Source organism: Hipposideros armiger, unplaced genomic scaffold (assembly GCF_001890085.2).
Source record: "Hipposideros armiger isolate ML-2016 unplaced genomic scaffold, ASM189008v1 scaffold_254, whole genome shotgun sequence".
NCBI classification, from domain to species: Eukaryota; Metazoa; Chordata; class Mammalia; order Chiroptera; family Hipposideridae; genus Hipposideros; species Hipposideros armiger.
Window position 1 is genome coordinate 248,052 of NW_017731604.1, and position 21,684 is coordinate 269,735.

The window sequence follows — 21,684 nt, forward strand, 5'->3', positions numbered from 1 at the left end:
TGATTCTTGTGATTCTTTGGCTGGGCCCCACTGCAGAGCGTGTTTTAGGGCAAAAAAGATCAACGAGCACAACCACAACAGCCACCAAAGGTATCCAGATACTCTCTGATGTACAAAACAACCATCACCCTACACTCCACATGCATAGAAATATCAACCAAACATAAGGAGAAAACAAACCAACAGAAACAAAACAACGACAACGAGAAAAGAAGAAAAGACAAAACAAAAACAAACAGACAAAAAAACTTGCAGAAAAAAATGGAAAGGAGGAGGCAAATCAAGCTATGACAAGGAAGCAGGAAAGAAGGGGGAGAGAGAGGGTAGAAAAGGAAAGAGAGAAAAATGCAGAGGGGAAAAAAATATATATATCTACACCCCATATATATGGACATATATATCCACATATATACACCTTTATATATGTCTATATAAAAAACTAAAATTACTAATGAAATAGAAAAATCCAAAAAGAACCAATGCAAGCAAACAATGAAAAAAACAACAAAAAACCCCAAAACATCCAAGAGAACCCAATGAACAATAACAATATAACACATCAAAAGAGAAACCCAAACTGAAAACAATCAAATAAAAAAAAAGGGAGAAAAAACAAGAAATAACCAGTGCCAATCTTGGCTGTAGTCCACCAAGCTCACCCCAGGTTTTCATCTGCTGTACATACACTCCTGTGTGTCTTTTGGGGGCAGAGCCAGCCGCCTGGCACCTAGAGTGTGCTTGGTAATGGCCGGTATAGTTTAGATGAGTGGAGTTATGAGGTGTGATTGGTAGTTTTTTTACAAAATCAGTGTTATTTCTGCTCCTGCCTGTCCAGAGACACTCTGATTTCTGCGCAGCCAGAGGACTGGATGTGCGTCTTGGGTGCTCTTTCCACTGGAGCTGTTGGAGGGCGGGGGGATGGAGATTTCAGAGCTGCTGATAGGCCTTCCTGTGTCTCAGCAGCTGAAGCTGTTCTGCTTCCCCAGCTGCCCAGGATAGGTGGGGGCGGGGACAGTGTGTTTAGTAGCTCCCACCTGCAGCCTCTTTCCATGTAAATTACTCAACCCCCAGGGAGTCGAAGCACCTTTGTTCTGACTTACTCCTCTCTTCAGGAGTCTGCCTCAAGCTCTGGCAGGGAGGAGGCCAAGGTTTCTGAGGGAGGGTGGGGGTGTGCACTTATCTAAGCAGTTTATTTTTCCTATCTAAGAGAAAAGGGGAAAAAAGAAAGAGAAAAAATATAGGAAAAAGAAAAAAGCCCCCTCCGACGCCAGGCACCCCCTGGCAAAGCAGCTCGTGTCTCCTCAGCTGTGGGGTGTGGGCTGCATCTCCACACTTCTCGCTTCCCTCTTCTCCTGCTTGCCGGTTTGAGATTTCTGCCTCAGAAACTGCGCGCCTTGGGGCTCCTGTTGGACTCCCGGCAGGATGGTCAGCACCAGAGGCTGAGCCCGCCCAGATGCTGCAAAACATTCTGCCTTGTCCTGGATTCCGGCAGCTCCGCAGCCCTGGGAGCAGAGACTGTGCCTCCGCTCATACCCTCCTCTCTCTGTTCTGCTTCACGCCCAGCCTGAGGATTCTGCCTTAGAGCCGGCTGGAGGAGTAGGGAGCGAACCGCGGGAACTCTCTGAGACCCTGAATCTCAGCAGCCGCAGGTGCAGGCTCTGCCTTTTGCATCCCTCTTCCCCCACTCGCCTGGTCTGCCCACCTTTAAGTACTCTGTGTGGGAGTCCCTTCGCTGCTCAGTGTGCTTCAGAGAGGTTTGTTTGCTGTGCTCCAGCTGCTCAAATTGCTGTGTTTTCCAGGGGAGAATTCAGGGAGTCCTCACCACCACCATTTTTTCAGCTCCACCAGTGGTAACCCATTTTAATTCTGATAATAATATTTTGTATCTTCTCTATTTTTACTTTTGTCACTCTAATTTTATCAATTTCATTTTAATTTATTTTTTGAAGAACAAGTTATTTTTTTGTTTCATTTGTTTACTCTTATTTTCCTGTTTTGAGTTTTGTTGATTTCTGCTCTTACCCGTACACTTTCCTTTTTTCTTTTTTTTTTTTTAAAGATTTTTTTTTTATTGGGGAATTGGGAGGATGGGAACAGAGCTGGGGAATTGGGGAGGGGGAACAGACAAGTTGCTGTCGTTTTTTGTTCTTCAGTCTAGTTGTGGAGGATGTTGCTTCACTGGCCCAAGTTGGCACCACCATTGCGCTCTTCCCGGGCGAGGCAGATCAGTCACCGGCTTCTGGACGGCCGCTCACTGCGGCTGCTGGCCGCTCACGCTGGCTGCTGGCTACACACGGTAGCCCATGGCAACCCACTGCCACAGGGGCTGCAGCCTACGCCGTCGCCGGCGACTCATGGCAACCCAGCTCCAGGTTGAGCTGTTGTTCAGCATCTTAGCTGTGGAGGGCAGTGTCACTGGCCCTCATATGTGGGATCCGAACCGGGGCCCTCTGGCGTCCCAAGCCAGTTCTTAACCATCGCGCCACTCGGCCGGCCCACTTTCCTTTTTTCTGCTTGCTTTGCATTTATTTTCTGTTTATAGTTTATGGAGAAACTTATTGTATTAACTTAAGACCGTTTCTCCTTTTAATGCATTTTAGTTCTATAAATGTCCCTTCCATAGCTGCTATAGCTGCATCTCACAATTTTTTTTTATTTTTTATTTTTAATTTTTTTTAGCTGAGTCATCCTGCCACCTGTTGGCAGCTCAGTAGCAGCTCAGCTTGGGCTGAGAATCAAACTGCTGTTGCTCAGAGCTGAAACTCTTTTTTTTTTTTTTTATAGCTGAGCCATTCTGCCACCTGTTGGCAGCTCAGCGGCTGCTCAGCTCGGGCTGACTCGAACCGCTGTTGCTCAGAGCTGAAACTCTTGAGCGAGCTCTTAACCAACTGAGTCACTTGGCCAGCCTCCATCTCACAAATTTTGATATGTTTTGTTTTCATTTTCAATCAATTCTATTTTTTTATTTCCTTTGAGGTATCTCATTTGATTTATGGACTATTTAGAAATGTGTTGATTAATTTTGAGTGTCTAGAGATTTTCCTGTTGTCTTTCTGTTATTACTTTCTAGTTTGGTTCCATTATGGTCAAAGAACACACATGGCATGATTTTAAGTGTTTTGAACTTGCTGATGTTTGTTTTAAGGTGCAGTGTATGATCTATCTTGATGAACATGGTTGTTTGGTAAAATATGTATTCTGCTGTTCTTGATGAAGTATTTTATATATGGCAGTTAGATTCTGTAGATTGAGTGTGCTATTTAAATCTTTTATATAATCATTTATCCTTATTTTTGCTGTTTCTGTATTTATTTAATCTTTCCTGATGTTCCAAGATTGTTTCTTTCAACATGTCCTTTGTGTTTGAACAAATTTATTTGAGTCATCCTTTAAGGGTGGGTCTGCTAGCAACAAATTCTTTTAGTTTCCCTTAGTCTGAGAATGTATTTATTTTCCCTTCATTCCTGAAGAACAGTTTTACTGGATATAGAATTCAAGATTCACAGTCTTTTGCTTTCAGAAAATAAAAAATGTCATGCTACTTTTGTGTGTGTGTGTGTGTGTGTGTTTTCAAGGTAAAACATTTATTCTTTTTACTCTAACAGTTACATGATCATGAGTGTAGTTTTCCTTGTATGATGAATTCTTTTTTTAAATTAAAGCTTATTGGGGGTGACAATGGTTAGTAAAGTTACATAGGTTTCAAGTGTACAATTCTGTAATACATCATCTACATATTACATTGTGTGTTCACCACCCAGAGTCAGTTCTCCTTCCATTATCTTTCTGATCTCCCGAGCTTCAGATAGAGAAACCTACTGTCATTCAAATTGATATTGCCCGATAAATAATATGCTGTTTATCATTGGATGTTTTTAAGTTTTTTTCTTTGTTTTTAGTTTTTAGAAGTTATTTGTCTTGTCGTAGAGTTTTTTGGAGTTTTCCTATTTTGGCTTCACTTTTGAATCTGTAGAGATATCTTTTGCCAAATTTGGAAAGTTTTGAACGATTATTTCTTTGAATATTCTTTCATTCCCATTTTCTTTCTTCTCTTCTAGGAATCCTGATATAAATGTTGGATCTGTTTCTTTGCTGTACAAGCTCCTGAGATTCACTCAGTCTTTTTTCTCTGTCTGCACTGAATAAATTCTATTGATCTTTCCTCAATTTTATTAATTATATCCTCTATCATCTCCGCTATTGAGCTCAGTGAGGTTTTTTTCAGTAATTTTCTTTCTCAATTCTATACTTTTCATTGATTTTTAAATATTTTATTGCATTGCTGAGATTTTCTATTTTTTATTTGTCTCAAGAACATTTGTAATTGCTTGTTGAAGCATTTATTATAACTATTTTAAAGTACTTTTTAAGTTATTTCAACATCTGATTCATCTTAGTGTTTGTTTCTATTGATTGTCTTTTCCCACTCAAGTTGTGATTTTCCTGGTAATTAGTATGATGGAACTCTGGGCCATATTTAAACAATCTATTTTAGGAGGTAGTCACCATTTTTATGTTTAACACACAGGTTCTGGCATAATTTTGTATTCAAATAATGATGTGATTTTCAGAGATTTTGCTGTACTATTTTGTTTTGCTTGGTTTCTCTGGTGTCACTGGGTCTATTGTTGATCCCTGCCAGAGCCACTTATTGTCTCTGGTTAGGAAAATAAATATTCCAGGTTTCAGACACAAAAAATGCTTCCTGGGTTGGGCCACTTGCTATGTTGAGATGGCCCCTGTAGGTGCTTCCCAATGTCTAATTGGGTAGATGAGTCTCTGGCAGCAGAGATAGAGAACACCTTCCCTGGTCACTTGGTGTTAGCAGATCTCCTCAATCCTTCTTTCTAGTGCCTCCATGTCCCTCTGGGTCTGTCATTAGAACTCCTAATTCATCTTGGGCTGCATTTTGCTTGGTTGGGTAATGAGAAGATGCTTAGTTGCTCTGTTGCTTTATTTTTCCTCCAGGCTGCTTTTATCTCTTTCTATCTTTTTTAGTTTTTCTATTGTTGCCTCTCTCATTATTTCCAGGGTATACTTATCTCCAGGAAGAAGTGAGTCTATGGCCTTTCATCTGACTTGGAAGCCTAATTTATATTTTAAAAACATCACTTTTCTGCATGGAGAATCCATGGTATGGGGCTACAGTGAATGTGAGGAAAGTAAGCAGGAGGCTACCACACTAGCCCAGGTAACAGATGGTTGTTTTAAAAATCGGGTGGTAGCAATGAAGACAGAACAAAGGAATTGGTTAAAGATATTTTGGAGGTAAAACAAACAAGACTCATTGATATGTTGACTTTAGCAATTTCTGGCTTAGGCAATTAAATGCATGGAAGTGTCACCTAATTGTCAAAAACATCTTCTACAGCTCCGCTGGGAGCAAACCCACCACACAAAAAAATACATCTCTTTCTGAAATACATGGGCTTGAGCTTACATTCCCTAATCCAGAGCAGAACTACACACAGAAGACGTGCACTCTCATCCCAACTACCTCTCTTTCTCTCAGATTCATGACCAAGCTAACAACCTCCCAGTTGCATGCAAATTATTGTATAACTATTATTAACTGGAGTTTCCAGAATGCACTGGGCTTTCAAAAACTCCCACACTAACAATAGGCCAAAAGAGTTCCTCTGTTAAGTGCATTGATTGTGCAATGGCTTAAATACTCTAACAGTTGATTTTTATAATCAGCAATCTAAACCTTCCTGCACCCCTTGCTATATTTCTGAGATTTCCAGTGAAGTGATCCAGAAAGACACCGACCACAATAAACCAAGATGAATGATAGGCTCTGGCCTGTGTTTACCCCTTAAAACTTCAACATTATATGGCAACTGAACACCAGCCCTGTGGGTTTCTACATTTGATGTGCAAGGGGTTGCTAGCTATGCAGACAAGTTGGCTGGGAAGACAGGAAAGTTGGAGTCAATATCCTCTAACACAAAGGACAGAGATTAGTAGAAGTTTCCTTGATATAGCAGGGTGGAACTGGTATTTGGATTCAAATAGATGAAGGCTTGAATTCCTGCTCAATTTCTAGCTGAATGTCTTTATATAAAATTGCTTATTCTCTCTGATCCTTTGTTTGTTCAAATGTAAATAAAATAGCACCCTGAGAGAACTAAGGTGAGTCAAATGCAATCAGGTATTAGGTGCTTTGTAAAGTGTAAAGCACTATGTAGTTCAGTTGTCATCTTAACTGTCCTTGATGCCTCTTCTGTTCTCCATTTGCCATGTAAAATGGTAATATGGATACTGTAGTGATGGTGGGCCATCTTATCACATACCTACTCTGTATCTTGTCTTTGCTCTGTGACCAAGGTTTCAGATAGGCTTGAACTTGCAAATAACAAAAAAAATAGTTTGAAGGTACCAGAAGGATGGACTCTGTGTTATAAAGAGGCCCCCCAAATTATAAGTAGGCCTCTCATAGCACCAACTCCAAAAAGAGCTCTTGAGATCTGTGCCCACCTTTTCTTGCCCAATGGACAGGTTTGTACCTGGTCTCAGCCTTCTAGTTTTCCTCTGACAACTTTTCTTTTCTTGGCACTCAAAAGACTTTTGGCATCTATGGGCCAAAAGATGGTACCTGCTGCTCTGACTTTGAATCTTCCTCTGTGACAGGTTTTCATTTCCAAAATACAAACCTGCAGGCTCCACAAAGGACAGGTAGATCCAGTCTATACCCACCCACCTCCTCCACCACTGAGTACTCTTTGTTTCAATCACAGTCACAACCTTCCAGAGGCCACAGGGACCATCAAAATCACCAAGTTCACTCTTACAGTATTCTAACAGGTACTTTAATGGACAGGAATTTCTGCCTAAAATATGGAAAAGGCACTCAGCATTCCTTTCAGCATGACTGTGCCAGGAACTTGGAGGAATGGCTTGCTGCAGAGCTTCTGGAATCAGAGGTTACAAGTGTTCATGGAAACCACCATCCACCCACTTTTCCAAAATAATTCACTTCCAAGAAGAATCAAAATACAATTTGGGTCTTCAAATGTCTATACCCCACCCATTCCCCCATCACGCCCATGTTCTTAGTCCTTAGTTTAGATTGGATTATCTTCACGGCTCACTTAACCTTGGTTTAGAGTGAACTTGCCTAGGTCCTAAACTATAAACCTAATCAATGTGTTTTACTCCTGGTATCTACTTTGTGAAAAGGATCAGTTTGCTAGGAATTTACAGACCTTCCAAATGTCAGTGGTCATATAATCTAGCTGTTGAAATTTGTGGTATAAGATACTAAGGGACATGCTTACCCCCAAGTGCCCAAGTGGAGCAAATAAACTAAAGAATAAGAGAAAGTACATCATTTCCATGTAAATAAATAAGTGAAAAAAATATCCAGACAAGTTTGATTCCCTCCTCTGCCTCTCTACTACCCATGCCCCTTTGACAGTGCGGTCAGCTACTAGTCCATGGCCTGCTGGGAGTGTATTCCAGATGTGCAGTTCCAGGATCCAGCTGTTACTTCTTGAGGGACAGAAGCTTAAAGCTGTCATCCAGGATCGACCTCCTGTTGCGCCGTAGCTTTTTCTGCCGATGTTGGTACCAGACTACACCACCAAGAGCAAGAGCAACGAGCAGGAGAATGACAACGATGGCAATCAAGACAGAAGCCAGTACCTCGATATCCTTTACAGGGATCTGCATGCCTAGCATCCTCACATTGCCTTCTCCAATGTCTGTGAGGATTGTTGCTGAAATGGAACAAGAAGAAAATGGGCACGTTGGGCTGGGGAGTACTCCAAAGGGGCACCTTCTGTAGTCAACTCTTAAAGATGAGAAATCAGTCCATACAAATAAAACAGAGGGACTCTCCCTATCCCTCAAAAGATTAACTGATTAAAACAGATTCAGAAGTTACAGAGAATTGGAGTAACAAGATGTCACAGCCAGAGAGTACTTAGGAATCATTAAAGCCCTAATCTCCCTATGGGAAAAGCTAAAAATCAGAGTGGAAATATATATATTTCTTTAAATATATTAATATAAAGGCCTATGATGTAAAAAAATAATAGAATAATTGGTTTTTGTTGCATGGTTCCAGATGGTAGAATTGAGAGTAATAAGTAGAAACTCCAAGGAAGAAGTTTGACTCAATGATCTAGCTTATCAATGCACACTTGGACCATTGGACCATGACAATAGCCTGCCACTGTGCTGTCTGATCTCTCACCTCTTTGAGCCATGGTAACACTGATTTTATGGTCTTTTCAGGTGAAATACTTGATGGATTGCATTAGTTCCTTGTATGCAAGCTTTGGATGATCTCTAATTTACCTATGCGGGTAAGGCTCAAACTCAAGCCAGGCATTCCAGGGAGCTAACGTACTTTTCTAGTCTTATCTACTACTCTTCAGCTGTAGCAATTCATTATTTGTTTCCCAGAATAGGTGTTCCTCTTTAAGGCATCCATAACTTCCTCATGCTGTTCCCTTTGCCTGAATCCCCTTTCTTCCTCCTCACTTTTCTATCCCCAGCTTAAATGTTATAGGTCTCTGTAAATATTTATTGAATTCAGCTAGACAGTTAATGATTCTTTCTTCTGTGTTCTCAAAGCATCTGTAGTTTTCATTCTCACAATTTACTTGCTTGGGCCATGTGACCTAATGCCCCCTACTTCTGCACTTTAATCACCTCTTTTTAAAAAAAGGGATAATAACCATACTTAACTCAGAGGTTTATTGTGAGATTTAAGTGAGTTAATATTTATCTATATTTAGCATAGCACCTGAAAGATAGCAAATGTACAATAATTGATAGCTGTTATTATTATTTGCCATTTTTACAACATATAGCATCCAGCACTGCAATTATTGTTGCTGTGTCTCATTACATTTTTAGAAACATATCTCTTGGAAAGTAGTATTTATGTCTTACTTGTTTTGGCATTCCTGACACTCAGCACCTGTTTAATGAATGTATAACTGGGTGAACATATGTTCTTATAGAACTGAGAGAAGATGAAATGCATACATATGTATTCATGGTGCTTCACTTTCTCAGCCTCCCCTTACCTCTTCCCAACCCCTCCAGGATATACTGAGTCCCCTGGTTGACAGTTTGTAAGATACTTAGGAATATCATTAGGAATTTTACAAACACAGCTGAAAAACCTCCAGACTAAACTGATGATCTCTAATGTCTTCTAGCTCTCATAACTTTCTGAATCTTTCTCAGTTCAGGTAAAATGGGGTAGAGAGTGAAAGCACTATTTGGACCTAGGCTAGATAGAAAAAGAATCTCTATTTTCTTGAAGGGCAGAAATGGCTGATTCCAAAGAATCAAGTATTTGGTATTCCATAGATGCAATAACAAAAAGTGCCTTGTGCAGACACTATGGTATTTGTTCTAGTTTCACAGTGTCCCTATGGGGAATTCATGTCTGTGCTATAGCTTCTTCATGCCCAACTAAAAAAGACCTAGAATTTTTTTTCCTCTCACACATTAGGTCGGAGGCTAAGATAGCAGCCTTCAACTGGGGATGTGGCTGTTTTCCCCAACTCAGGAGTTTGGGGGTGGGGACCAGAGAGAATAAACCTACTGAGGGAAGTTGAACCTTGGATTCCTGGCTTCTTAAGTCTTGCAGTAATCTCAGGATGCTTTCTGCTAGTATTGTGGTCCACCTTTCAGTCATGTGAATCCCATATTTTAGAGACACTCCACCTCCCACAAATGCACACTACAGATAACTACCCATTCTATTCATTATTCTCCCTACCTTTTCCAACCTTGTTGTCGATGGTGGTGATAGTATTTAAGTGTTCTGGAGAGAAAAAAAACAGATATGTTAGTCCTATTATTTTTCCTATCAATCCACAAGCTCACTGTTGGAGTTTGGCATTCGTTAGAGGAATTTTTCTGTAGTATAGTAACCAAAATGAAGGTGCCTGGAATTAACTAACTTATGGTCAAAGTTAATATTGGTATGCAAATTTGATTTTGAGTAGTAACACAAAATATCAGTAAAACATATCAGTTTAGGAGTCCAAAAGATAAGCCATCCCACTGCATTATTTACATATTTATTGTTACTTCTTTTATCCCCATTATTGCTCTCTTTGCCACCCTTCATTCAGGAAGCACCTGCTCCTTGTCAAACCTACATCCCTACATATTCAAACTCTTCTCAGAATACTTCTTCCCTTCTTGCTTTAATGAGGCTGAGTTCTTCTCTGAGGACTATACTTATTTTACATCCTCTCAGTAGTGCTTTAAGATTATTATTCCTCTCCTTTTTGTAAAGGTCTATCTCTTTTGAAGCTCTTATTATTTGGCTAGAAAAACACACAACCACTTCTTGTCACTGTTACCTTGTGATTCTTTTCATTCATATCTGGTTCTGTCTACCTTTTCCTCAGTTCTCACCATGGGTATTGACCCGTCCAGCACTCAAGCTTCACAATTTCTGGGCCCCTTAACTCCAACAATTTTCACATCTACTCCAATTCTATCAACCATTTCCATGATCACTTTGGACTTGTTATGCAGAACTGCTCCATCTCAGAAATCTAAAATCTAAAAACAGCCTTCTATCCTTTCCATGCTCTAACAATGCAATTTATTTCATTTCACTTGCTTTCTTTCTCATGAAGACTGCTAACTCCTGTACCCTTCCATTTTTCCCCCAACCTACCAGCTTTATCCTGTCTTTTCTTCCATTTCAGGTCAGACTAAACTCCATGGTATATCACCCTCAACTACTAACTTACCAGGGGTGCTATAATCGTCTACAAAAACCCCAGTAACTGTACTTTTCCTGCATTTTGTCTGGTATGCTGAATGCTGGTGGAGAAAAATCATACAGCTGAAGGTCAGTATTCTTTTTGTACACATTAACTAAGCTCTTAATGCTGCTGGCAATAATGAATTTATTTCCCATCACTCAGAGTAAAGTTTTCCCCCATTTCCCAGAGTGGTTATTTCAAACCTGTGGCCACTCTCCTCAAGCCCCTACCTGACCACCTATCCTTCACACTCTTCAGATGAATTTGGCTCCACCTCTGGTAAGCCCCACACAGAAACCTATACATTGATCCTTTTATTTTCTGTCGACTCTCTTAGAAGAAACAATGACCTTACCACAGTCTAATCTTACTTTTCAGCTCTTGTTTTGATCCTATGCCTCCTTACCAGGAACTTTCTTCTAAAATTAGTTCTCTCTTCCCTGTCTATCTTAAACCTTCCCCCTGGTTGGCCTGTTAACACATATGTGGTTGGAGTAATATCGAATTTGGCCATAGTGGGGTATAAAAAAACAAAAAGGCAAATAGGTAAGTTTTATAGGCTTGCTTAGTGTCATAGAGATATGAGCTATCATTGTTCATGGAAGTTCCCTGATTATAGGAATTGAGACAATCTCTTATCTATTAAATGGTCCATATTTGAGATGACTCATTATTACATGTAGAGACAACCTGTTATCTTAAATCTACAGCATCTTGATGACACATCAATTCATCACTTAACTTGATTCTAAGGACTGATAGAACATAACAAAGAATTCTTATGCCTATGTGGGTGGTTGGGAATAGTACTAGAGTAGTAAGTGGAAACCACATTCTAGCAGTATGGGTTACCAAAAAAAAAAAGCTTTTTAAAAAATACAGGAAATCATAATGTACAATTATTTGTTTCCCTTCCTGGGGGTAAACAGCAGAGTTGTCATCTTTACCCTGGTTTGTTAAGCCTGTTTGAACACCTGAACACATTCTACCACTATCTATTCCTGATGACAGAGTGCCAATGGCTGGCAATTGCAGAATATCTACCTCAATACTACCATTTTTCAAAGCAGTATGACATTTAAAAAAAAGCACAGGAGAAAAATAATCTCTGGATTCCTGCACGCCACAGGGAGTTTTACATCGCCTCTTGGAAGAGGGATAATGCTGTGGACTGGACTCAGGTCAAAGGCTTAAGAAGTGAGACACTTACCCTTTAATGAGTGAGTCAAAGACATAAAATCTAACATAGCCACCCTTCTACATTCTTGGTGACTAACAAAGTTTTATTGGTAAAGAAACTATACCCCCCCTTCCAACAAAAAAGAAACTAGCCCAGCTATTCTCTCTCCATATTAAAAAATAATAATAATAAGGAAAAAACTTCTTTTACTCTTGGTAGCAACTTTGTCTGGGATAAGCTGTAATAGAAGCCAATATATATATTTTAGCTTTAGACATATTTGTTTCAGGAAAGAAAGAACTGCCTTTCACAAGCCCCACAAAACCAATCAATTATGGGGTGTCTGTTACAATTATTTTTTTCTTTTTTATAAACTGGATTCATTGGCAAAATTCCTTGAAATAGTCAGTGACCCTAATTTGTAGAAAAATAATAAATTTTTATACAAATTAAATATATTTGAAAGAAAGCAAATTTACACTAAGCATGAATGCCCAGAGTCCAACCAGCTTCAGGCTGGCTCAACTGATGTGAGCTCAACAAGTGTCAAAGAAATTAGAAGGGGGCAGGAGCAAGGAACCAATAGAGAATGAGAAATATTGGATGGGAGAAGAGCTAGAGGGTATGCTCTGTCTTAAGTCCTGGTTCTTCTGGGATCAGAAGGACAGGTAAAAGACTTCTTGGAATTATCTGGTTTCTATAGGCAAGACAAAGTGATCGAAGATGGCACCTATTGGATAGTTATGACTTACCTCTTTGGGATAAGACAGTAAAAAGGGTCTCCATGCCAGAATGGACATGGTCGGTAACATGGCAGTGCATCAGCCATGTCCCAGGGTTGCTGGCTACCATCTCCACAACCTCAAAGCTTCCCGGGAATAGATCCACCACGTCTGCTCGGTAGCTCTCTCCATTCTGTAAGAGAAATTGGGGGTGGAAGAGAGGAAGGAAGTGAACAGTATAAAGGGCATCTCACAGTTTATAGAAATTAAAAGGCTTCTGTGTCCACATCAGGGACATGGGACTGATTCATAGACCAGAGAGCAGCTTAAAGGGTCCACCTTATTCATCTTCCCTGTGAGCCCTGCCACACACACACACACACACACACACACACACTAAATCAGTAGAGGGGACTCTCTCTCCTCCTACTTATTCTTAAAGTATCCCAAAGTAAAAGACATTGCAGTTTCCTTTAGGGGGCTAAAACCTAGAATCTCCATAATTTTCAGCATGCTGAAATCTGGGGAATTCGGCTTAAGTCTTGACCCCTGAGAAGGAGCCACATATTTACTTTAACAATTGAGCTCAAATTAGCTTATATTTCACGCCATCACTTTTATGAGCACTTCTAGATCTTTACATCTACATGAATGCCTCCAATTCTGCCCCCTTTCCTAAGACTACATCTTCTTCAAAGCCTACATATTTTTCCATGTAGCTCCTGAATTCAAGTTCTTACAATGGATTAAGGACTTTCAGAGATTATGAGACACCCTCTGAAATTCTTATATCTTAGGATAACTGTTCACTGTGTCTCAAGACTTTGAGACTCAATTACATTGATTCCTTTAATCTCCTTACCCCATAAACAAGCCACTTGTTTCTTCTATATAAGAGGGGAAAGTTAAGGCATAGAGAGAAGTGACCCTGGAATACACAGCCAAACTAGAATTCCCAGCTCACTGCTCCATGTAAAAGACCTCTCCTCTTTTAACTGCTTTTTATCTTGTTCCTTGCTATTCCCTTCCTCCTTAATAGCTGTTGAACACTCCTCTAATCATCCCTAATGGACTGAGTCCTCTTTCCAGCTCACCCGATACAGGAAGCTCTCTGCATGGAAGTGGACAGTGTGCAGGTCAATATCTTGGCCCATGGCCAGCATGTACCAGGCCACTCGTTCTCCTTTGTACATGATAAGACCCTTGAGGTTGGCATAGAGCTTTCCATTAATGGCTGTAAAAAAATAAAAAGTCTCATATCTCTCATTTTGACTTCCCATTGCCACTCCCTTAAGGCTAGTCCTTATCATCTCTGATGATAGCAATAGTTTTTAACTTCTCTCATTTCTATTGCATTTGTCCCCCTACAGTCTACCTTTCACCTTGGTGTTATGAGAGTGGTCTTCTAAATAACAAGTATGACCATGTCATTCAGCAGCTTAAGATATGTTACTAGCTCCCTCTTGCCCAAAAACTCGAGCCCATGGTTCCTTACCTCAGCCAAGATGGTCCTTTGAAATATAGGTCCCAAACATTTTCCCAGACTCATTTCCCATTATCCAACACACTTATTCCAATTAGGTTGATTTATTCACAAACCCCCATATAGCTCAATTTATGTGTGATTTGTCTCCATGCTCATGTTTTTAATTTTCAATCCCAGAAAACCTGCCTCCTTTTATTCATCTTTTCAAAGTTCAAAATTTCACCTCCTCCAAGATCATATCTTTAATTAGCTTCCCTCAATATCTCTCATTCTCTGCATCCCCTTCCATCTCTGAACTTATCCAGTACTGTCTTACCACTCTTTGGAACTCACCAGAAATTGCCTTCTGGATTTACCTATTTTTTAATTTGTGGAAGCTCATATCCCCAATTACAACCTAGGTTCCTAGTTAGCAGGAAATAAGTGTATATGCTATAGCACTAGAGTTCACTTGTATTCTTCAGAACATCCAACAGACACCTGAGCCTATGATAAATGTTTCAAAAAAGACTAGTCACTTATTTGGAATTAATCATGTTATTAATGCATGGGCCTCATCATCTGCCTCATCCCAGGCTATATCCTATGCTTTAAAGATCACAAACTACTCATTGCCATGTTCATTAACACTGCCAAGATTATGTCCAGGATATAATCCTCCACTTCTCATGTTCTCACAGAAGGAAGGTCATTTCTACTTTATATCTCAAGAGGGTAAATAATGGAAATAACATTTATGGCATGTTTCTGTATTTACCTCCACCAAATTATGAATTTGATAAAAGGAAATAAACATGCACAACTCAGCCTTTTCTGAATATGCTCCCTCTTGGATCAGTCTGACCATAGAAAGGGGTGCAAACAGATTTAGTATTCCATTGTGGGAAAGATCCTGACCACTTTGTCAATGACAAAGTGGAAAATCTATCCATTATGGAAGGAGTATTAGCAAGCCTATTTAATCACAGAACTAAATTCAGTTTTTCAGTTAGCCTTCTCAGTAAGCTCACATTTAATCTCTTTCTCATTCTCAATTGGTTCAGGAATCAGGAAGGGAAGGGAAGGAGATTATTTATATGCCTTCAGATACCAATATTATTTGACTTTTTATCTCCAGTGCCAGGACTCAGAAAGTGCTCAACAAATATCTGACAAACAGAGAGATTAATACCTAAAGACTTTGAATGAATGAACATATAAAAAATCAGATGGAGATGGGCATTAGCCCAACCCCGGCAATAGCAAGATCACTCCCTTTTTTCATGGGAAATTTATTTCTCTGATTTGACAAGAGCTAAAAAGTTCACTTAATAAAGTTTGTGAATAATGTGCTCCAGTGTGAACAATAACTATTGGGTTGTCGGAAAAGTCATGATGCATTTTTGCAATGAAAAACAGAAAAAATACATCATGACTTTTCCAGCAACCCAATAGAATTTATGACAATCAGATAGTACTTTTAAATTTCATTAGAGTCACTATCAAAGTCACACTTTACCTTCAGATCAAAAAAATATTATGTTAGAAGGGAAAGTGAGAAATCATTTCATCCATTCCACTGTACTTAAGCTCTCCTTCTTATGTGATATTTTCTCTTGTTTTCAAAGAGATACACATATCTTTATAACAAAGGAAGGCTTGGATGCACAAATTACCTCCAAAACCCATTCAAGAATAAAAAAACTCTTCCTTGTATATAATATAAACTCAATATGCTACTCTTTGAGTCTCTCTCCTCCAATTCTTCCATCTGTAAATTGAACTTTCTTTTGAAAACTAGATGAGGGCTGGCCGAGTGGCGCGATGGTTAAGAACTGGCTTGGGACACCAGAGGGCCCTGGTTCGGATCCCACATGTGAGGGCCAGTGACACTGCCCTCCACAGCTAAGATGCTGAACAACATCTCGACCTGGAGCTGGGCTGCCATGAGTCGCCGGCGGCGGCATAGGCTGCAGCCCCTGTGGCAATGGGTTGCCATGGGCTACAGTATGTAGCCAGCAGCCAGCGTGAGCGGCCATCAGCTGCAGTGAGCAGCCATCCAGAAGCCGGCAACTGATCTGCATTGCCCGGGAAGAGCGCAATGATGGTGCCAACATGGGCCAGTGAAGCGACGTCCTCCACAACTAGACTGAATAACAAAAGGACAGCAACTTGTCTGTTCCCCTTCCCCCAATTCCCCAGCACTGTTCCCATCACCCCAATTCCCCAATAAAATAAATAAATAAATAAATAAATAAATAAATAAAAAATAACTAGATGAAAAGACAAGCTGCCCATGTGTCTATATTAAAAATCAGACATCAGATCCAGACTGGTAAGTAAATAACATGATATTGAAAGACTAAATTCAGGATTTTGAAGCAGAGGAGCCCCGAACAGCTAGCTCACCAAATACACTGAGGGTCACTGAATACATTGAATGGCCACCTTGCCTTCTGTAATATGTTAAAATGTGCTGGTGTCACCACAGCAACTTTACAGAATCAGCTTCCTATTTTCTGGGCACCTGATCTAATATGGACCAAATATATGCTTTGTGTATATAAATGTACAACAGTTGAAGACATTTATTCCAATTTGTCCTTATTCCAAATTTCTACCTCCCATCCATCCTTTCAGGAATTATGCTCCTTCAGATAGTAATGGATTTATCAGCTACCCCCATGTGGAGACTTCTATGGAAGAGGGGTAGATTATTTTCTACAGACCATGCATTTTATTACTCTCCAAGAAAGTTTCATCCTGTAGATTAACATGGCCTGGCTCCTGAGGCCCGTGGGTTGCCACATTCTCCTCCAGATACCATGATTGGTTCTCATCAAAGATCAAGAATAACAAGGCAAATTCTCGGTCCATGTCACTCCGTCTTCCATGGGGATCCAGGATTCCCTTTCTGCAGATGGCCAAGGGCCCCACCAGGCCACTATACATGTCCTGAGAATGGGAGAGAGTAAAGAATATGAGGATAACCTGTGTGGCAGTGTTCTACGGGAAGCCAGGCTGACATCCAAGCCCACTCTGCCCTCAGAACTTCAGTATAATATCTTATATTTATTTATAAGCATCTCCATTATGTTATCTGAATTCAGCCTTACAACCATCTTGGGACACAGGTAATATGTGTTATATATAACCTATGCTTTAGCTGGGCTAGACTACTCATTGATCTCCAAACCTACCAAGAACTTTCACAGCCCAGTGCCTTTCTCATGCTATTTCTTCTTCATGTAATGTCCTCCCCTCCACCATATTCCTTATCTTACGGCATGCTGCTTTGCATCTTTCAAGGCTCAATGTACATGTAACTTACATTTATTATGATGCCTTCTCCAGCTTCCCTCTCATTCATCCCCTTATCCAAGCAGAAGTAATTACTCTCATAGACCCCCATAGAATTATTATGTGGTTTTAAAGAGCTGCTAACATGGATGGATGGATGGATAGATAAAAGATAGATAGATAGATGATAGATAGATAGATAGATAGATAGATTATAGATATACATGACATTGTGTTTATATTTATCTGTCTCCCAACTAGATCATACTCTTTGAGGACGGGAAGTTTATCTTACATTTGTATCATCTAAAGCACCAAGTGAAATGTCAAAAGTATAGTGGGTTCTCTCAGGAAATGATTGCTGAGATCTGGCTGTGGATGGGTGGCTAGATATATAAACTCATTTTCCAGATGACAAAACAGAAGCAGAATGACTTGTCTAAAGTCACTCCAAAGGTAAGATAAAACCAAATTTGGGACTAGAACCCCAATCTCTTGATAACCAATCCTAGGCTTTTAAAATGAGAGCATATTGCATTATAGGATCCAAGAAGAAGAATCAAGGAAGAAAATTCTTAGGGCAAACAAGTGGTGCTACTTATTTCTTTCATTCTTCCTCCTGTCTATTAAACTTAGCCAAGAATTTAAGATATTTTCCCCAAATCCTAGGCTTTAGTATTTCAAGGATGGGCTTCTTATTACACCTACTTAATTGGTTATTTTTGCTGGTCATTTTGCCCATTTGTTAGACTCACCTTCAGGAAGTCAAATTGTATTTACCTTGATGGGATCTACTGCAGAATGATAAATCCAGGAAACACAAGCAGAATCATTGGGTCCAGGGCCAGATCTCTCTGGGATGTTCCATTTGTAAGTGAGAATCTCACCTAGGAAGGGTAACAGGGATTTCCAGTTGTACCAGGTCAGAAACTTCTGCCAACTTTCAGGTCTTCCCAAGAGGCTGTGGTGGGCGAGTCCCAAGACTTTTAAAATCATTCCTCATTACTTTCATACCAGTCTCCATTTTAATTTTGTGACTTTGTTCTTCTCCTTTCTGGGACACCCTCAGCCTGTCTTCTACTAACCCTATCATTAAAAGCCCAGCTTTCCAATCCTGGTAAGGCAGCTCTGCTACTGTTCTCTCTGCTTTTAACATACTCCCTCCTTTGGCTCTGTTTTGTTATTTTCCTGCTGCTGCCTCCTCCTATTTGGAGCTGTCTCCCCAAGGCCCTGTCGCCAGTCCTTTTTTCCTCTTTTTCTATACTCTCTCCGTGGAAGCTTTTAGCCACCTTTCTGATGTCAATTATATTCTATGTATTCATGACTCTTAAATATTTAGCCAGATTTCCCTTGTTACTAGGCTCCAATGTGACATTTTCAGTTACTTGGGCCTCTTTTGAAGATTGTCCTGACAGCACATCAAAAACTAAAATTGTTATGAACTCACCTCCCAGAATGCTGTTACTTATTCTGTTCTCACAGTGTGTAGTAAAGACATCAAACCATCCTAGCTACCCAGACTCAAAACTTTAGTCTTCTTTGTCTTCTTACCTCTATGCATAAATCATCCAACCAAATGGAAAGTCCTATTGATTATATCTCTATAATATATTTTATAACCACACTCGCTTATTTCCAATTTCTAATATTCCTGCCCTAATGTAGACCCTTGTTTTCTCAACTGGACTATTACAAAACATCCTAACCTGTTTTAATGTCTCCAAGTTTTGCCATCTCTTACCCATCTTCTGATTGATGCCATATTAATTTTTATAACAGCTTTATCAAGATATAATTTGCATACCATACAATTCACCCATTTACTGTATAATCCAATTCTTTATTATATTCACAGAATTTAAAAACTATCAACACAATTTTAGAAAATATCATTGTAACCCCCCCAAAAAATTCCCTGCACTCCCTAGCCATTATTCCCTGTTCCATACACTCAACGAAGCCCCAAGCAACTACTAATCTACTTTATGTCTCTATAGATTTGTCCATTATGAAAATTTTATACAAACTGAATACTACAGGAGCAACATCAATCAAATGACAACTAAGGAGGTCTCAATGCTCATTTTCTCCCACAATAACAACAAAAACAAGAAATAAATTATATGCCCACAAAAATATCTCAGAGAGCACTCCAGAATAAAATAAGGAACCTGTAGCAAACCAGTGGAGCAAAAGAAGAAAGAAAGAAAAAAAGAAAGAAAGAAGGCTATATAGTAAAGTGTAGAAAGTATCTTACTATATCACCCCAGTCTGGCACAGCTAGGCACCAAGAGGGAACCCCCATTGGGGAGAAGGACAGCAGGAAGACCCTAGCAGCTCTCACCACCAGGAAGTCTTTGTTGATGCTGACCCCAGCTGACTGAATTGCGTGGGGTCCATGCTCCTTTGCCAGCTCTACAAGGAGCCACCACAACTCTTCCCCAACCCTAGAGGAAGTTGTAGCTTCTTAGTCTTCCCAAAGAAAAAGCTGCCATCACTTTGCTCACCAAAAAGGATCCTCCACTGCCTTTCTTCCTCCCCAAGAAGGAGCTATTTCCATGCACTTTACCCAAGGAGCACCTGCCAATCTTCTTTTCCCCACATGGTGCCACAGGTGCTCTGCTTTCAGATCAAGGCGCCACAGTTTCTGTGTCCTCCCAGAGAAGGAGCTGCCATCATTCTAAATCCCTAGAGGGAGCCACCACCATTCTACATCCATAGAGGGAACCACCATCACTGCATCTTCTTCAGAAGGAGCCAATGCCAATCCTTGCCTCCCCTACCCAAAAGGAATTGCTACCCCTCCACATCCTCCCCATGAAAAGGAACCATCAATACTGCATTTCCCAGAAGAAGCCATTGATTTTCTGTCCTTCCCCAGAAAAAGCTGTGACTGTTCCACACACCCCTGAGAAGGAACTACTTCCATTCCTCAACGAGAGAGCCACTGACACTCTTTTCCCCAGAAGGACCTGCCAACACCACAGCCTCCCCAAGAAGGAGCTGCTGATGCCCCCCCACAAGGGGCCACCACTCTTCTGTTCCCCCAGAGAAGGAGCCACTGCTGCACTGAACCCCATACACAAGGAGCTGGTGATACACAAACTCCACAAAAAGAGCCAGCTCTGGTCTAGCTCCCCTATTCAGAAAGAGCCATTGCTGCTCCATCCCCATCAGAATTAGCTACAACTTGGTCCCTATTCCCCCCAAAAGTGTTGTCCTTCCCCCAAGACATTATCACCACTGGAACAGCAAGTGGGCCCACACCACGAAATTCAGGAACCACTGATATTTTATGTGCATTCTACATGTTAACCAGAGCTGCTGCATGTGCACCCACATGTTAGACATGGTGGCAAGGGGAATGCCTTCAGCCATGACTCTGCCCCATGGGGGAAAAGTGAAAAAGAGCATCCAAATAGCCTTCACCAGTGAGGACTCCAATAGCCCTTGCTGCCACTGTGGACATCTTCAGACTTGGACATTGAGGACCACTGCAGTATTCATTGATACTGACCTCAGCTGATGGAGGTACATGAAGACTATACCACTGTGCCCTCTTCAGAGCCAAAACCAATGCTGAACACTTACAGAGCCAAAGCTGCTGTGCCCCACCCAGCTGGCATCTTTATACCCAATTGTAGGTGAAGGTCTTTCCCCAGGCAAATCAGTCTAGAAAGCCTGGAGAAGGTGACTAATCCTTCAAAATTGGAGATATCAATGCAAAGCTATAAGAAACATGAATAATCAAGGAAATATGACACCATCAAAGGAAAACAGTAATTTTTCAATACCAACCCCAAAGCAATTAAGATCTACAAATTGCATGACAAATAATTCAAAATAGGTGTTCTGACATAGTTGAGTGTGTTACAAGAGAATACGTATAGACAACTCAATGAAATCAGGATAACAATACATGAACAAAATGAAAAGTTCAACAAGAAGAGAAATGATAGAAAAAGAACCAAATAGAATTTCTGAAGCTAAAATCATAGTGAATGAAATGGAAAATGTAATGGAGGGCTTCAAAAGCAGACTTGATCAAACAGAAGAGAGGATCTGTGACACTGAATACAATTCATTTGAAATTATCCAGTCACAGAAGAAAAAAGCAGAACATATTACAAATAGTGAAGAAAGCCTATGGGATTTATGGGATATCATAAAAGCAATCAATATATGCATCATGGGAGTTATAGGAGAAGAAGGAAGAAGAACAAGAAAGAAGAAGAAGAAGAAGAAGAAGAAGAAGAAGAAGAAGAA

General features: G+C 40.3%; 1 protein-coding gene and 1 long non-coding RNA gene across 4 annotated transcripts in view; one reads left to right on the forward strand and one right to left on the reverse strand.

Annotated features, from left to right (window-relative positions):
- Positions 1-21,684, reverse strand: part of HEPH (hephaestin) — a 100,428-nt gene that overhangs the window by 9,929 nt on the left and 68,815 nt on the right. For 2 of the 3 annotated variants that reach the window (XM_019656138.1, XM_019656137.1), the window contains exons 16-21: positions 18,199-18,305; positions 16,848-17,073; positions 13,748-13,887; positions 12,684-12,846; positions 9,746-9,790; positions 5,290-7,721 (exon numbers count right to left, since the gene is read on the reverse strand). In XM_019656138.1, the coding sequence (XP_019511683.1) occupies positions 7,489-7,721; positions 9,746-9,790; positions 12,684-12,846; positions 13,748-13,887; positions 16,848-17,073; positions 18,199-18,305 (914 nt within the window). In that variant the 3' untranslated portion in view covers positions 5,290-7,488. Of the gene's footprint in view, positions 1-5,289; positions 7,722-9,745; positions 9,791-12,683; positions 12,847-13,747; positions 13,888-16,847; positions 17,074-18,198; positions 18,306-21,684 lie in introns of those variants that run through there. The other variant, XM_019656139.1, reaches the window with a different exon arrangement.
- LOC109390093 (uncharacterized) lies at positions 8,256-15,958 on the forward strand. Its single transcript, XR_002125503.1, has 3 exons — positions 8,256-8,312; positions 10,692-10,837; positions 15,920-15,958. It is a non-coding gene; the product is annotated as an uncharacterized LOC109390093 (long non-coding RNA).